Consider the following 17352-nt stretch of genomic DNA (forward strand, 5'->3'; position numbering starts at 1 on the left):
AGATTTCCAAGTATCTAGTTGAAGTGAAAGAAGCGGACCCTTCAATAGCTACTGTGCTCATGGTACACAGCAGCACAATACACACTAGATATGAGGAGGTGCCCTTGTATTGGTATTTGAGAAGAATTAAAGGGGATGTTACCAGACAAACACGAGAGATTTTTTAGTGTTCTTGTCACACGAAATAGTATATCACGTGTTTCTATATAAATGGTGGATTATGTGTATTAAAATATTAATAACTTAAAAATTAAATTTTCACCATTTGCATAAAAACACGTAGTATATCATTTGTATTCTGGTCATAACTAAAAATTTTCCGACAAACACAATGATTCGAAATTGCTTTTTTTTTTTTAAGATCAACTATGTTGAAAAATCAAATATATTAAAAGGTAGCCCTTTATCTCATATTGTCAAAATTTTAATATTTAATTTAATAATATGGTTCCTTTATATGTTAATTAACAGTTAAATTACTACACAATTTTAAATTTAGTTGAGTTTCAACATATTTGATCTTTAAAACATGATTTAGAAAATAAACGTTTATTTTTATTGTATAATGCTGTAAGATGAGAAGAAAAACGGAGGAAATAAAAAAAAAAGTTCAAATAAGCATTTTGCTCAAAAATGTTTTGAATCTCCCATTTCTAATACCAAGCAAGTATCAAAGAGTGCAGGAATCTGGGGACAGGCTTGTGGTGAAAACGGTAAAGTTAATTTATTCCGTCACATGCATAACCCCAAACCTCTGGATTTCCAAATATTTAGTTGAAGCGATAGAAGCAGACCCTTCGATAGCCAATTGTGCTGATGGGATGTCCACAGTACACAGTACACTAGATATTATCACAGTATTGGATGTGTCAAGAAATAAGAGGATGTTACTGATTTTCTAACTTTTTAGGCTTTTATTTTCAATTCCGGATTCTCGCCGAATTTTTTTTTTTAGAATTCTAGAAATTCGTAAATCGTATTCATTATATATCATGCGGTTATAAATTATTTAAAATATTTTTATTTAAAATAAAATACAAATAGTATCTGATAAAAACTGATCATACGATGTTTAATGAACAAACACGAATCACAAATTATCAGAATTCTCACCAAAAGAATCCGAAAAGAATCATGTTGATTTATTTTCATTTTCAAATGTTATGATTCGAACGATGACTTTTTTAAAGATTAACTATGTCAAAAAATTAAACAATAAAATGAGAAAGATTATCTTGACAAAACAAAAATAAATGAGAAAGATTATTTAAAAAATAAACTGTTCTTATTATTATACAACGTTGCAAGATCAAAAGGAAAATTGAAAAAAAAAATAAATAAATATATTTTAATCCTTAAACAAGATGAAGTTTAGAAAAATGTTTTATACAAGATTAAAAATTGATTTTTAGTCTCTAGACTCTATTTAATGTCAGTATATGTATTTAATATCTCTTTTTTATTTATAATTTTATGGTGTTCATAAATAAAATTTTAAGATTATATTATAAATTTTAATTCTCATTATAGTAAGTATATTGTATAAAAAATACTTTTGCAAAATTTTTTCGAAACACTTATGTTTTTGCATCTTGTCTTACGTGCCACTACTTCATTGTAATATATATAGGTAAGAGCATTTCATTACACTAGTTTAGTATAATATGTTTAGGTACGAACATTTTAGTACACTAGTTTAGTATATTATATTTAGGTACAGACATTTCGGTAAACTAATTTAGTATAATATATTTAGGTATAGACAATTCGGTACACTAGTTTAGTATCATATATTTGGGTACGGAATTTTCTGTACACTTATGTTTTTGCATATTTTTTTATGTGCCACTAATTCACTACAATGTATTTAGGTATGGACATTTTGGTACACTAATTTAGTAAAATGTGAGATCCCACATCATCCAGGGGAGTGATCCTTATATATATATTCTCATTCCTACCTAGCATGAGGCATTTTGGGAGCTTATTGGCTTCGGGTTCCATCGGAACTCTGAATTTAAGCGAGTAGCGCGCGAGAGCAATCCCATGATAGGTGACCCACTGGGAAGTTTTTGTATGAGTTCCCAGAAACAAAACCGTGAGGGCGTAGTCGGAGCCCAAAGCGGACAATATCGTGCTACGGTGATGGAGCGGGTCCGGGATGTGGTGGATCCCGGGCCAGGATGTGACATATTGGTATTAGAGCCTAACCCTGGTCGGTGTGCCGACGAGGTCGTCGGGTCCCTTAAAGGGGGTAGATTGTAAGATCTCACATCGCTTAGGGGAGTGATCCTTATATGTATATTCTCATCCCTACCTAGCATGAGGTATTTTGGGAGCTCGCTGGCTTCGGGTTCCATCGGAACTCTGAAGTTAAGCGAGTAGCCCGCGAAAGCAATCCAATGATAGTTGACCCACTAGGAAGTTCTTGACACACCCCGTCCCGAAGGAAGGCGTGCTGGCCGTCACGTGAGAGTGACGTAACCATTTACACAGTTCGGAAGCTTTAAAGAATACAATTACTAAGATATAACACCCGAGGGTGAATCCTACTTTTGTGAATTCTGTCAGAACACCGTTGGATTCCTCGTGGCCACCAAAGCTCTGCTAGCTAGAACCTGGAGGGGCGCAAAACAAAATTGAGTGGGTCAACAAAACAAAGCTTTTCGAAAATCTTTCATTTAACACATTTCTAACCCCTCGCCGTAAAACCTGTATACTTTCCCAGAAAATAGTATAATAGCATAATACTTTCATAAATCTCAAATCATCAATTTTTTTCTCTCAAAAACCAGAAAGTATGCCATGTTATAAAAACTTTCAAAAACTGAAAGAATGATGCATCAATGTAACAGGTGAAATTATGAATTAACCGGAGACCCTGCCGTTGGTCCTGTACGGTTAATTCTACAGCTCAATATCCCATTCAGCCGGAGTCACCAACTGTGACCTGTACGGCCCTGCCGGAGTCACCAACTGTGACATGTACGGCACTACACTGCACATAAGTCGAAACTACCTATAGTAGTCTGTACGACTAAGATGGTGAAATAATACGCTCTAGTGCTTCTCTCATCAATCATCTGTGCACATAATCTAAGGTCACCCACCAGTCGAAACCCCTCTAATGGTCTGTACGACTGGCATGTCGGAACCACCTCTAGTGGTCTGTACGACATCCACCTACTTGGATCCAAGGCGAGCGTGCGGTGTGGTGAATAATATAAGCACTATCACCTAGGGTGCAGGTTATGAGCTTCCAATGCAATTCACATAAAATAAATCGTATGAATAATGTAAAAACTCACCTGTGCGTCAACAACGTCAATTCACATATATATGCATCAATTATCAATTCAAATATCTCATTGATTGCATGCATGGCATTTTAAAACATATTTTCATATAAATGCATTTTCTGGGAAAAACAATAGTATATAGGTAATACGAAAACAAAACTGCCCACTCACCTGGAGTTTGCCCTACAACTCCCTAGCACAATACGCCAAGGCATCATGACGATCGGCGCCGGAAAAATTCCAAGAAAACCGGCCAAAGTTGAACCACATGATCCCGACGTCCAAAACCTTCAAACGAAGCACTCCGAGCTTCCTTGGGACCTCACTAAACTCACTGTAAGCTTAGAATTCCCTGAAACACAACATATTACGAGTGCATGAACAGTGACCAAAAATGGAGGTTCGGGTTTCACGTGATTTCGAGGGTTTCACGTCCTAAAACTCACACCAATCGACTCAGGAGGTTAAAAGGATGAAGAATCATACCTCTTTGGCGTCGATCCGTGAGAATTGGAGGATTTGGGGCTTCGTCCGTACGTTTGAGGGTGAGAGAGGAGAGACTGAGAGAGCATATGGGAAAGAGAGGGAGAGAGGTTTGACAGGTTGTGTGGTCCAACCAAAACCATACATTTTTAATCCCTAACCACACAAATTCGAATAACATTTTTAATCCAACTTAAATTATTTTCTCCAAAAGTTTAGGAATGTATATTTAGTCCAAATAATAGATCATACACACACATACCTTAATAACGTCAAGGGTACTTTCGTCATTTCACACTCCCGATATGAAAATCTCGGGACGGGCTGTGACAGTTCTCGTGTGAGTTCCCAGAAACAAAACCGTGAGGGCGTAGTCGGGGCCCAAAGCGGACAATATCGTGCTACGGTTGTGGAGCTGGCCCGGGATGTGGTGGACCCGGGGCCAGGATGTGACATAAAATATATTATGATACAAACTTTTAGATACAATAATTAGAAAAAGTTAAATAAAATTAATGAATTAAAATGTGTATAATAATAATTTTAAAATTTAATGTAATAACATTAAATAAGATATCTATTAAATATTAAAACAAAAATATAATATGAATTTGAATTAACTCCACATTAAAAGACTAAAATCAATATCCAATCTAATACCAGATTTTTATTAAATTTTAATTTTCTTCAAAGATTAAAGTTTAAAAACCACAAAAATAAAACCAGAAAATTGAAATGAGTGGGTTTCTCAAACAATGTTTTGAATCTCCCCATTTCTGATCGCAAGCAGATTTAGAGAAAGAGTGCAGGGAATTCAACAAGAGACCCAAGAGTAAGATATCGGAATAATGTATTGAAATAAGTGGGTTTCTCAAATAATGTTTTGAATCTCCCATTTCTGATTGCTAGCAGTATAAACATCCTGTTCTTACTCATCACAGTCTGAATAATCAGACCCTTAGTCGGATGATATATTTTGCACACTCCTTCTTGAATCAATATAGCCAAACCCCTTTCTTGAAGTTGTCCTATGCTCAAGAGATTGTTTTTTAGCTCTGGAACATAGTACACTTCATGGACAATATGATTGATTCCATTTACAACAAGCTTGACACTTCCCTTGCCAATCACATTCATTCTACTGTTGTTTCCCAATTTAACTGAATGAACAAAGCTTTCATCTAGGTTTGTGAACATATCCCGATTGCCACACATATGGTTGGAACATCTTGAGTCAAGAAACCAAGCATCAGTCCGTTCATGTGACTCAACATATGACATCAATAACATATCATCTTCTTCATTCACTTCTGCATAATTAGCCTCCTTATCCCATTTTGGACATTCATACTGGTAGTGTCCAAGATTGTGACACTTGTAGCATTCCACCATATCCTTGTTGAACGCTTGGCCTCCTCTTCCATGTCCTTGTCCTTTATAATTGCTTCTTCCTCGTCCTCTATAATTGCTGCTACCCCCTTTAGTTTTGACATCCGTTGTTACCTTCAGAGCTTGCTCCACACCGCTGCTTCTGTGAAATTTTTGCTCATGTACAGTAAGCTAGCTTTGAAGCTCATCAATGGTAATTTCATCCAAGTCCCTAGATTCCTCAATCGAACAAACTATATAATTAAATTTGTCCGTGAGAGATCGCAGGATTTTTTCACAGATTGTGACATCAGTCATGGTCTCTCCATACACTTTCATCTTGTTTGCTACTGTCATCACTCTAGCAAAGTAATTAGTGATTATTTCACCAACCTTCATCTCAAGAGTCTCAAAATTCCTTCGTAGAGCTTGAAGAGTTGAATGCTTCACTCGAGCATTCCCTTCATATTTCGTCTTCATGGAATCCCAGATCTTCTTGGAGGTGTCCTTTTCCAACATTGTCTCTAGGATACTTCTATCGATTGCTTGGAAAAGATAGTTTTTGGCTTTGAGATCCTTGAGTTTCACTGCATCAAGCTCTTTATGTCGTGCTTCTGATAGGGGTTGCGCCCCCTTTGCTGGTTCTTCATAACCAATTTCAATCAAACTCCAATACTCCTTGCTTCGAAGGAAATTTTCCATGAGCATGCTCCAATGGTCATAATGACCATCAAAACGTGGAATGGAAGGCTGCACAAAGCTTCATTCAGAAGTCATTTTCCTCTCTTTCTCTCTTGTGTTTGGAAGTCACTCAAAAGCTGCAGCTTTTCAGTTCTCAAGCCCCAGTGAGGGGCTCTGATACCAGTTTGTTAGGAACAAGAACGAATATACCAAGAGTATTGTTGCAAATAACTCAAACAAACAGGAGGAACAACTTGTTTATTGAATAGAAACTTTGGCCATTATGTAGCCTTACATAATTAACGGAACCCTAAAAACAACCTACTCTCCCCACTATCCGGAAGGTGGTAACGTGCATGAAGAAATAGTCTACGTAGAACTAGTCTTCCTAAATAATAGGAACTTATTGACAACAATAACAAACCTAAGTGATTGAGTCCTATACTGAAAAGGACAACCAGACTTATCACAGGCTGCACTCAGCATTTCTGAACAGAATCGCATCAAAGGCCATTGTGAAGAACAAGAATGAGGATGACCGAAGGATTCGAAAATTGAGAAAAAGGGAAGGACTTGGCTTGAGATGTGTGAGGAGTAAGAACAAGGGGTCAAGGTAGATTAGGTTGGCAGAAGGATTTGAACGCGGAGACAGATTGATTGACTGAAAATTCAAACATAGAGAGGGAGAGCAAGCAATGGAACAGATTATTCTGCATCTTCCAGCTCCTATTTTAATTGAGAAATTAAACTGAAATACGGTCGGCCTTAGTAAAATTCCGTCGACCTAAAGTAATGAAGAAGAAGAAAAACACAATTCCAGGACTGTCGTGGAAGAGATGACGATCAGGACCACGTCGCTTTCGCGCGGCTGCGGGCGGAGCAGGGTTGAGATCTTGTCGTTGAGATGTAAACTGATAACCGGACTAGCAAACCCAAACAGATAATCCGACTAAAAAATTTAGATAATCTAGCATAGAGAGAGAGATACCCAATCGTCTCCACTGTTGGAAACCACAACGTGTTGCAAAATTAGTATGCTTTCTTTGATTTTTTTTTTTTTATTATTACAACCCTCGGAAGCCACTATTAAAATAAAAAAAAACTTAAAATTTTTTTGTTTTTATAAAAAAACTAGGGTAAATTACATAGAGCCCCTCAGGTTTGAGGTCTATTACAATCTCATACAACATCTTTAAAACATTTCACTTTCATACTTCAAGTACTATTTTATTTCAATTTCATACCACCGTTAAAAATTCTGTTAAGTTAACCGTTAAGTGATGACGTGACAAATATGAGGTCCCCATTTGTGTTGATGTGGCTGACACATTTATGCCACATGGATAAACACTTAATAAAAAATTAAAATATTAGAATAATTAATTAAAAAAAATATAAAATTTATAAAAAAAATTAATTAAAAAAAAAAAAAAACCCAAAAGTCCCCTTCGTCTTCCCCACCCCTTCCCCCACCAGAGCCCATCCCCCCAACACCCACCCCTTTCTCCCATCCCCCATCACCCGAGCCTCCCCCGCAACCTTCAATCTCCATCTTGCTCCAGATCCATCAATCTCCATCCCAGAAGGCAAAAATTGGAAAAGTTCCAAATTTTCCCACACTCAACAGAACACAAAGAAATCCAAACATTTCCTACCCATTTTTTAATTTTCTTCCCCTCACCTCTCTGCAACTCCCGTTCCTCATGAAGACGACGGAGTCACCAGCGACGAGCATCTTGTGATTGACGAACTTGCTCCAACCAGTGGTAAGCAAGTGCCGTCAACGCTGTGGAGGTCGGTGAGGAAGAGCGCCTAGACCAACGGGTCAGCCTGCTAGTTAAGCAGAGGAAAGATGGAGTCCGCGCAGAACTTTGGAATAGAGAATCCACCTCCATTGCGAGCATCCATTCCAAGTCCCCATTATTGTCGGCGTCGAGTTCGTCGCCATTGGGCCGCTCGACATTGAAGTAGCTTGGCGAAGACCTCGTCGGTGGTAGGGTCAGCGAGGAAGTGGAGGTCAAGGATCCGACAGAGAATGAAAGGCTTGGAGAGGAGGAGAAGGGAGAGGAGGATAGGCGTAGGGGAGGAGGTGAAGGATTGCTCAAGGTGGCCCTGAGGGAAGTACTAAACCCAGGAGTTGAGGGTGGGGATTTGGACGGAGTTTCCGGTGTAGGTGGAGGCATAATGGATGATTGCGGCTAGGGATTTGGGAAGAGGAGAGAGACAGAGAAAGGGAGCATGTCTGATTTGGGTTTTTCTGTTTTTTATTTTTATTTTTTAATAAGGTTAATATTATAATATTTTTAATATATAAAAATTATTATTTTTGCCACGTGGCAGCCATATCAGCACAAATGTGGCAGCCACGTCAGCATTTAACAGATCAATGGATGGAAAATCTAACGGAGGTATTATTTTGAAATAAAATAGTACGTGAGGTATGAAAGTGAAACATTTTAAATATGTTGTATGAGGTTGTAATAGACCTCAAACCTGAGGGGCTACTATGTAATTTACCCAAAAAACTATGTTATAAATTTTATTTAATGATTAGTACAAAACTCATATTAAAGCAGTCCAACTAAAAATGGTCCAACTATAATAAATTATGATTTGTCGATTTTACCCCTAACATTTTTAAGTTGAGTTCCAGATTTTCGTTGTTAATGGAGTTCATCGTTGTTTTGCAGACCTTTTTCTTTTTCTTTGAAACAAAAATATAGATCTTCATGCTATTTAATTTATATTTTGTATTATCTCGTTAAAATGTAATCGTCGTTATTATTCATAGTGTATTCGAGATACTATTTTTCAATTTTTCTTCGTCAGTGGAGTTCATCGTTTGTTTTTCCAAAAAATAAATTTGAGATCTGCATACTATTCAATAATAACGACGGGTCATTATTTATGGATTGTAAGAATAAATTGTTTCTGGATTTTAAGTAACATTGTTTATGGAATCTAAGTCACTGTTTATAGAATCTAAGTCATTGTTTTTGGAATCTAAAATACTGTTTCTGTAATCTAAGTCACTGTTTCTGGATTTAAATGAAATAGACACATTGTTTCTTAAATGTAAGCTAGAAAAGAAATAGTGAAATTAGTGTATATGGATTCAAAACAAAATAAGCACTCTGTTTCTCAAATATATTCAACTGATGTATAAAAAAAAAGAAACAGTCAAAAGTTAAAACATAGATTATTTCTGGAATCTAAGTCACTGTTTCTAGAATTTAAGTCACTGTTTCTGGATTTTGGTTTTTTTTCCAGATACAGTGTTTGTTTGTGCACAGACAAAACAAACACTGTATCTGATTTTTTTCTTTTTCCAAAAACAGTGTTATGTTTTGAGTTCTCCAAAAACAGTTTTATCTTACAATACAAGTGTAAACACAACATTTCAAAAATGGTATTTGCAGGACAATCAGTCCCCTTCCTCCCAAAAGAGGAACCCTCGATGAGCCTGGCACGAGTCACGACCACCAGTAGGCTGGCACAGCACAGTCTGGCAGTTCCCGCACACCACAACTGTTTGCGAGTGACTGAACATAGTGGTTTTGCACAAACATATTCGATTACATTCACTTTTAAACAACAAATAAATACTCTTATTTCCTAGCACATAATTTAATAAATAAACGAAAACAACAAAAAAGATAAAAATTCACATGTTGAAGCACCCCTGGCACTTGACATCCTATTCAAGTTCAGAACATTCGAAACTAGTATCATCCCACTTAAACATTCGAAACTAAACAACCTAAATACAAAACTCATCTTTCGACATAAAAAAAAAAATACAAAACCCAAAATTCGAGGGAATAAGAATAAATACAAAACCCAAAAGCGTAAGCATCCATCGATTAATATCCATACCATAAAGAAAGAGTTAGGGGTCTTTACAAGCCTCTTGATCTTGTGCTTCCTCTTCTCAAGCTCAGCTGGTGGATGGAGCAAATCGATATCTTTCTGAAGCACCATCTTGATTGAAATTGAAGATCGTAGAAAATAGTGGCAACCACGAATGGAAGACTCTAGGGAGCGAGCGAGCTTGCAATGATGGCTGGTGAGAGAGCAGAGGAAACCATGACAAGGCAACCTCTGAATATGCTAGAATATATGCACCAAACAATCCTTCATTTAATTCACTAAGGTACCGTTTGGTACATGGAACGAGATGAAACGGAATGGGATGAGGTGTTCCGTCTCACGTTTAGTGCACTTAAAACAGGTGGAACGCATTGTTCCATGGGACGAATTTTGGGTGAATTTTTGTTCCGTCTCACCCGCTAAAACGACTCGTTCCACATTCGTGGAACACAAAATTATAACATTTCCGTCTCCTTGTTTCCATCTGAGAGCATCTTTGCTCCCTCTCAGTTCCGTCTCGTCCCATTTCGTTCCATTCCGTCTGCATACCAAACGGTACCTAAGGGCTGGCTTCTGTTAGGGTAATTTTGGAAACTGAATTTTGTTCATTTTGGGCTCTGTAATCCAGCCTGTGTGAAATTTAGGGTCCTTGACCTTATGGTTAATTTTGAGGTGCATTTGATTAAAGAAAACTATATGGTGGTTTTTTATTAAATTAATCTTGATCCAAACTCTTTTCATTAAAGTTTCCTAAAATAAAAGGAAAACTAATAAAGTGAGTTTAAAAACTTTGAATTTTAACGATAATGACAAAATAAAAGGTAAAGTGAATAGTACAAGGATTGACTTTTTAGTATAAAAATGTGGTTTTTCGTTAAAGTAAACAGTACCATGGGCATTTCATTAAAACTCCCTAAAATAAAACCACACTTGACTTGTGCAACTTTCCATATTCAAAGTTCTTGCGGTTCAAAAACAGCTTAAACGTAACGAAGGCCTGATTAGAGCATCCCCAATGAGGGGTTCTATATGAGGCTAGAAAAATGGTGGATATAGCTCAATTTAGAGCTCCAATGAATCTTAGGTGCTCTAAAAAAGAATGTCTCCCAATAAGGAACTATATATCTTTCGGGCTCTATATGGGACTATATATTTTATTATGTAGTAATTTGATTACGCGGTAAATTATTATTATCTTAACTTCTCTAAACTTGATTTTTAGACTTGTTATCTTAAATTTTAATTTATGAACTTTTTAACCTAAAAATATTCAAATTCTGATAAAGTTAGATTTCATCACTTATGCATCGTTGTAGGTTCTCTTATCTCAATCTCATCCGTTGGTTTGTTTCTATGAAATCAGACAAGATAAGATTTCGTTTCATAACAATCATTGGTTTTGATTATCTTATCTCAATCTCATCTGTTGGTTTATTTCTATGAAATCAGATAAGATAAGATAAGATTTCATTTTATAACAATCATTGCTTTATTTCTCTGCTTGACACATTATCCGAAATCAAACAAGATTTTCATTTCATAACAATCATTGGATTTGATTATCTTATCACAATTTAGTTATGTTATTTGTTTATATTTTCGGTTTAGGTCTCTAAACTACCAATGTTAAATTTCATCAATTTTTTTTATGAATTTTTCATTCTAGAAAACTAAACATGAAGCACAACATTTTTTTCTAATCAATAACACAAAAAAATAGTCATTGTTTGTATATGTTTTCTTAATCAAACAAACAATTGAAAATAAACTCTTAAAATCCTAAACGGTTGAAAAGTAAACCTTTAAAATCATTTTTTGGAATTAAAAATGGGGCTCACCAATTTCTAAACTAAAAAAACAAAAACCAAGACTGGGCCCTCAATTTGGTGTGGTTCTCTACTTTTTGGGGCTAGATGTAGCTTAACTTCTTGCTACCCAAGGATTGAAGTTGCTAGCCCTTGTGGTGGATATAGCCTCATTTTCCGGCCCATTGGGAATGAAATTTTTCATTAGAGCTACAAATGTGGTAGCCTCAAGGAGGATAAAGCCCCCATTACTAGCTTAATCTCTAATCTCTAATCTCTAATCTCTAATATTAGAATGCCAGAAGTGAGTTTTGGTGTCTCCAGACATCACCAAATATAATTGAACACAAAAGCCCTTGAAACAAAAAAAAAATGGAAAATCCACAAGAGAATGAAATAAGGGTAAATTACATAGTAGCCCTTCATGTTTTAAGTCTATTACAACCTCATACAATATCTTTAAAACATTTCACTTTCATACCTCACGTACTATTTTATTTCAAAATAATACCTCCGTTACATTTTCCATCCATTGATCTGTTAAGCGCTGATGTGGCTACCACATTTGTGCCACATGGCTGCCAAATGTGTCACATGGCAAAAAAAAAACTTTATTTTTTTTTTAAAAACCTAAATCTTCTATAAAAAAAAAGATGAAAAACCAAAACAAAAGTTAAAACCCGCAACCCAGCAAACCCATTTCCCCCCTTCCCAACACCTCCCTTCCCTACCCCCACCTTTCCCAGCACCATTTCTTCCATTCCATTCCTCTCCTAAATTTTCTCCCAGCTGCCATTTTCCCGCACTTTTTCTCCCCCCCACCCCACACAATTTTCTCGGTAACCAAACAGCTTTTCTCTGACTCCAAACTCTTTGTTTCTACTGAGCCATTAGCCATGCCTGTCACTTTCGGCGACAGACCCTCCCACCTCCAAATCCCCAGTAAATGGAGGGACTCGGAAACCAGCCCCGACCGGATTAGTCCTGCCCAGACCGGTCCCAATCTCCATTTCATTCCCAGAAAAGTTCCTGTCGTTTACTACCTGTCCATGAACGGCCAGCTCGAGCACCCGCACTTCATGGAAGTCCATCTCTCCTCTCCTCGTGGCCTCTTTCTCAGAGGTAAGAATTTATTTTCTGTCCACTTTCTCGGCAACCAAACAGGCTCAAATCAAATGAATTTAGTTTGTGCGTTTCTTTCCTAAGATGTTATCAACCGGTTAAACTTGCTACGTGGCAAAGGCATGGCTTTGATGTACTCCTGGTCTTCCAAACGGTGCGAGCTAGCTTCTCAAACCGTCTAATCTAATTACTGATCTAATTACGAAATATGGGGAAGAAGATGAAGATAGGGGAGATTAGAGGGAAGGAGGAAGGGAGGGAAGACGAACTGAAGGGGTTTTTGTCTTTTTTTTTTTTCGGGTTGCAGAGGGAAGGATGAAGATGGAGGAGGAGGAGGTGGTGGAGGGGGAAGGGAAGACGATCTGAAGGTTTAGGTTTTTTTTATTATTTTTATTTAGAAGGTTTAGTTTTTTCTTAAAAAAATTAAAAAATTATTATTTTTGTCACGTGGCACACATTTGGCAGCCACGTGGCACACATTTGGCAGCCACGTAGCACACATTTGACAGCCACGTGGCACAAATGTGGTAGCCACGTCAGCTCTTAATGGATCAATAGATGAAAAATGTAACGGATGTATTATTTTAAAATAAAATAATACGTGAGGTTTGAAAGTGAAATGTTTTAAAGATGTTATATGAGATTGTAATAGATTTCAAATCTAAAGATCTACTATGTAATTTACCGATGAAATAAGGAACATAACTCCTATGAGTACTTTTGTAAAATAAAACATAAAAAAATCCAATTTATTTTAATTAAAAAAAATGTAAGTTGCTTCTTAGAGCAACTCCACCCATGGAGCCCTCCCCACTGGCAATCTACTATTGAATCCACCATTTTGAACAGTAACTGCCTTTAATGAATAGTAACTGCCATAAATGAACAGTAATTGCCATTTGCAACTCCACCCTTAGAGCCCTTCCCCTGGCAATAGGCAATAAAATATTAGTTTTTTTTGTTTGTTTAAATAATACAAAATAAAATTATTTGTAATTTCGGATAAGATTTTTTAAATCGTTCTCGTTGCGTCACGTGTCATTTTATAAAAAAAACAATTATTTAGCGATAGATTTCGATAAGATTTTTATCCAATGTCATCGTGCCACGTGTCGTTATCTTTTGAGAATCTTTGGTGATAGATTTCTATCAGATTTTAACTCGTTCAAAATTGCGCCACGTGTCATTATCCGAAAATATAATTATTGGAGATCGATTTCGATAAGATTTTTATCCAATACGATCGTGCCACGTGTCATTATCTTTTCAGAATCTTTGAGGATAGATTTCGATCAGATTTTTAACGAATGACGGCATGCCACGTGGCCTTATCTACAATCCAATCCTTTCTGAATCGTCCATATAATCCACCATCCATCCTCACAAATCTCACACTAATTTTCTCAACATCTCTATCTCATTATTCATAGTTTCTGCTTCTTCTTCATCATCCATCATTACAATGTCTTCTTCTTCATCAAGGATGATGTGGGAAATCGATCAGCAAGAGGAAGAATTGTTTAACCAATCTGAAGGAATGTTCAACCTTCAGATAGCCGAAAATGAGATGGAAGAGGATGAGGAGCGTAGAAGGAGAGATGACGAAACAAGAATGGCCAGAGCCTCACATTCCCGTCGAGTCATCCAGACTGTTGCTCAGATATGCAGGCCCAACCGTTCAAGAAACCTTGATAGAAGCAGGCAACGACGAGGTGAAGAGCTGTTGGATGATTACTTTGTCCATAACAGTGCATTTCCTGATACGTACTTCAGACGCCGTTTTAGAATGGAACGACATTTGTTCAACAGAATCATGACTAATGTTTGCAACCATGATTCTTACTTTGTGCAAAAGAAGGATGCTTGTGGTGTTATGGGTCTCCTGCCTGAGCAAAAAATCACTGCTGCGTTGCGGATGCTTGCGTATGGAGCATCTGCAGACCAAGTGGATGAGATAACGAGGATGGGGAAATCAACCATTCTTAAGGCCCTGATGAGGTTTTGCGGAGCAGTCGAATCTTTGTACACCGCAGAGTACCTCCGAAAACCTACTCGCTGGAACTTGCAAAGGCTTCTGAAGAAGGGTGAGATGCGAGGTTTTCCTGGGATGATAGGAAGCATCGATTGTATGCACTGGACGTGGAAAAACTGTCCAAGTGCATGGCAAGGCGCATATGGGGACAGAAAATGATCAAAATCTATCATTTTGGAGGCCGTGGCATCTTTTGATACATGGATATGGCACGCCTTTTTCGGGGTTCCAGGGGCTCAAAATGATCTCAACGTCCTTGCCCAATCCCTAGTGTTCAACGACGTCCTGCAAGGAAAGGCACCAAAAGTCACGTACGTCGTCAACGGACGTAGGTACGAAGGGGCATACTACCTAGCTGACGACATTTACCTACGGTGGGAAACATTCGTCAAAACAGTGCCACGCCCGCAAAGTGCAAAGGAAAAACACTTTGCAAGCTGTCAAGAGGGGTGCAAGAAGGATGTGGAGCGTTATTTTGGTATCCTTCAAGCTCGTTGGGCGATCGTCAGGGGTGTTGCCAGAATATTCGATGTAGAGTCACTTCGATCCATCATGATGACGTGCGTCATTCTTCACAACATGATTGTGGAAGATGAGTTCGATTATGATGCGGTTGATGAATATGAGCCAGAGCCAGACACGATGAACAATTGAAGAACACGGATATATTGTGCGCATGATGCCACCGAAGAACCCGTGCAACATGACCCATTAGAAAGGGATGGACGTTACAATGAAAGGGTCATTCAACGATATACTGCACTTCAAAGGTCATCTATGCACATTGATCGGCAAATTGACTTGATAGAGCACCAGTGGGCATTGAAACAAGCTGAAGATACTTAGGTTTATTTAGTATGTTTGTTTGTATTTGGTGTGTTTATGTAATTTTATTTGGTGTGTTTTTTGTAGTGAGTTTTTTATTATTTCGTATGTTTGTGTAATTTTATTTGGTGTGAATTATTTGGTATGTTTATGTAATTTTATTTGGTGTGTTTTTTGTAGTGAGTTTTTTTATTATTTCATATGTTTATGTAATTTTATTTGGTGTGTTTATGTAATTCCAATTGGTGAGTTTTTTAGTTTTATTTGGTGTGTTTTATAATTTCATTATACGTGAACAATTTGATGAATAAAGATTCTATTATTAGGATAAATATATTACGTAATTAAATACATGTACTCTCACTTTAAATAAAGTACTAACTTCAATAAAATGGAAATAACATAAATAATAAATTACAACCCAAAGTGATTGGAAAACTATGGGTTCCGATTACAAAAGTACCTTATTCCTCACCACTTAACCAATCTGTGGTGCTAGGATCATCTTGTCTTGTTGTGCTAGGACCATCTTGTCTTGATCTCGCTTCTCTTGCACGCCTCCTTTGGACCACATCCGCTTTCTCCGACTGCCAAAAATATTTAGAATTTGGAGACATCCCTTCTAAACGCGTGTTCATAATGTCACGATCTCGTTGTGCAATTCTTTCTTCTCTAAACAACTCCCTTTCTTGCCTAAGTAGCTCTCTTTCCCTCTGTTCAGCTTGAAATGCTTGTTGAATAGCTGCAGCTTTTACCTCATCTCTAGCCTTATTAGCCTCATATTTCGCCAATTCCCGTGCCAACGTCAATTCACCTTGACGAGCAAGTTCTTGCATGTACTTTCCATAATCATTCTTGGAAGCACTCCCTTTTCTCTTTGAAGCCTTCTTACCTAGAGGCCTAATTGGATAACGGGTCGACCCCGACGCTTGTTCAGGAATGGACGGTTCAGGCACTTCTTCTCCATCTTCTTCATCAACATGGGAGCCATGATCGGGTGTAGAGTGTGGAGAGGTGTTGTGTACAAAGGTGCTGCTTAGAGGGATGATGTTCATGCATACTTCTGGACCAACAGGCACAACTTTGAATTTAGGACAATCTTTAACAATATTCCAACATTCCCACTGGGTGAATGATTTGTTTCTTGATTTGATTTTGGCAGCATACCATGCTTGTGCTTGAAGTTGCTACAAATAATAAAAATGAAATTATTAGGTAACAAATAAATAATACAAACAAATAATAATAATGAAATTACTAGGTAACAAATAAATAATACAAACAAATAATAATAATGAAATTAGGTCACAAATAAATAATGCAAACAAATAATAATAATGAAATTAGGTCGCAAATAAATAATGCAAACAAATAATTATAATAATGAAATTAGGTAACAAATAAATAATAAAAATGAAATTATTAGGTAACAAATAAATAATACAAACAAATAATAATAATGAAATTATTAGGTAACAAATAAATAATACAAACAAATAATAATAATGAAATTAGGTCACAAATAAATAATGCAAACAAATAATAATAATAATGAAATTAGGTAACAAATAAATAATACAAACAAATAATTATAATCAAATTAGGTAACAATATAATAATACAAACAAATATTTATAATATATTCTTACCTCATCCGCATAATTTGCCCCACTTCGAACATTACTACTAGCTTGTGTCAAGGCATCTCTCCACGTACTAAAGGAATGACTAAGTATTTTCCAACGACTGGACATCGATTCCTTGGTTCTTTTCCCACTCATTTGCTCAAGAAATTTGGTATGAATTAAACTCCACATTTCTCGCAACTGCATCTCATTACCCGTAAGGGAATTATGAGTAACTTCAA

General features: G+C 36.8%; 2 protein-coding genes and 1 pseudogene across 2 annotated transcripts; 1 reads left to right on the forward strand and 2 right to left on the reverse strand.

Annotated features, from left to right (window-relative positions):
• Nucleotides 1-4574: 4574 nt before the first annotated feature.
• LOC126603292 (uncharacterized) lies at nucleotides 4575-5852 on the reverse strand. Its single transcript, XM_050270097.1, has 2 exons — nucleotides 5482-5852; nucleotides 4575-5313 (listed from the first exon to the last, which is right to left on the reverse strand). The coding sequence occupies exons 1-2, from the start codon at nucleotides 5850-5852 to the stop codon at nucleotides 4575-4577; spliced, it is 1110 nt and encodes a 369-aa protein (XP_050126054.1).
• A 3130-nt stretch (nucleotides 5853-8982) lies between these two features.
• On the reverse strand, nucleotides 8983-9844 carry LOC126603300 (40S ribosomal protein S27-3-like; annotated as a pseudogene).
• A 2311-nt stretch (nucleotides 9845-12155) lies between these two features.
• Nucleotides 12156-12855, forward strand: LOC126589286 (protein SOSEKI 5-like). Its single transcript, XM_050254551.1, has 2 exons — nucleotides 12156-12628; nucleotides 12713-12855. Exons 1-2 carry the CDS (start codon nucleotides 12403-12405, stop codon nucleotides 12808-12810), a joined length of 324 nt encoding a protein of 107 aa, XP_050110508.1. The 5' UTR covers nucleotides 12156-12402; the 3' UTR covers nucleotides 12811-12855.
• Nucleotides 12856-17352: the final 4497 nt, after the last annotated feature.

The sequence above is a fragment of the Malus sylvestris genome, chromosome 2, assembly GCF_916048215.2.
Source record: "Malus sylvestris chromosome 2, drMalSylv7.2, whole genome shotgun sequence".
Lineage (NCBI taxonomy): Eukaryota > Viridiplantae > Streptophyta > Magnoliopsida > Rosales > Rosaceae > Malus > Malus sylvestris.